The sequence below is a fragment of the Penaeus monodon genome, chromosome 21, assembly GCF_015228065.2.
Source record: "Penaeus monodon isolate SGIC_2016 chromosome 21, NSTDA_Pmon_1, whole genome shotgun sequence".
Taxonomy (NCBI): Eukaryota; Metazoa; Arthropoda; class Malacostraca; order Decapoda; family Penaeidae; genus Penaeus; species Penaeus monodon.
The window spans coordinates 24,863,397-24,863,757 of NC_051406.1; the positions used below are offsets into that span (position 1 = coordinate 24,863,397).

General features: G+C 44.6%; 1 protein-coding gene across 1 annotated transcript in view; it reads right to left on the reverse strand.

The window, feature by feature from the left end:
* Positions 1–361, reverse strand: part of LOC119586379 (tubulin beta chain-like) — a gene marked incomplete in the record, with an annotated part of 16,708 nt that overhangs the window by 6,496 nt on the left and 9,851 nt on the right. The window contains 1 exon segment of the mRNA XM_037935099.1: positions 49–161. Within this exon segment, the coding sequence (XP_037791027.1) occupies positions 49–161 (113 nt within the window).

A 361-nucleotide genomic window follows, 5' to 3' on the forward strand; every position in this document is an offset into this window, starting at 1 on the left:
CCTGGTTTCCTCTCCTCGAGTCTCCAGGATCCCCCGACGGCGCCTCACCTGTAGTAGACATTGATCCTCTCGAGCTGCAGATCCCGGACGTCCTGAGGAACATTTTCTCTAAGGGTCCCCGCCGCCGTCAGCCCGTGCTCGTCACTAATGATCTCCCAGAACTGTTGGAAGAGGGATACTGGTTAAAAATGCTGCTTGTAAATTATGGATGGTGTTTCGTTTTTATACGAATGGATTTAAACGGGTCTTGCCATGCAACAATTGAATTATCAGGATAGCACCGTTATTTTTTCTACCAGATTATCGTGTCTGTGGTGACTTTTTATAGTGATAAATAAATAATATATTAAAAGCGATAGAT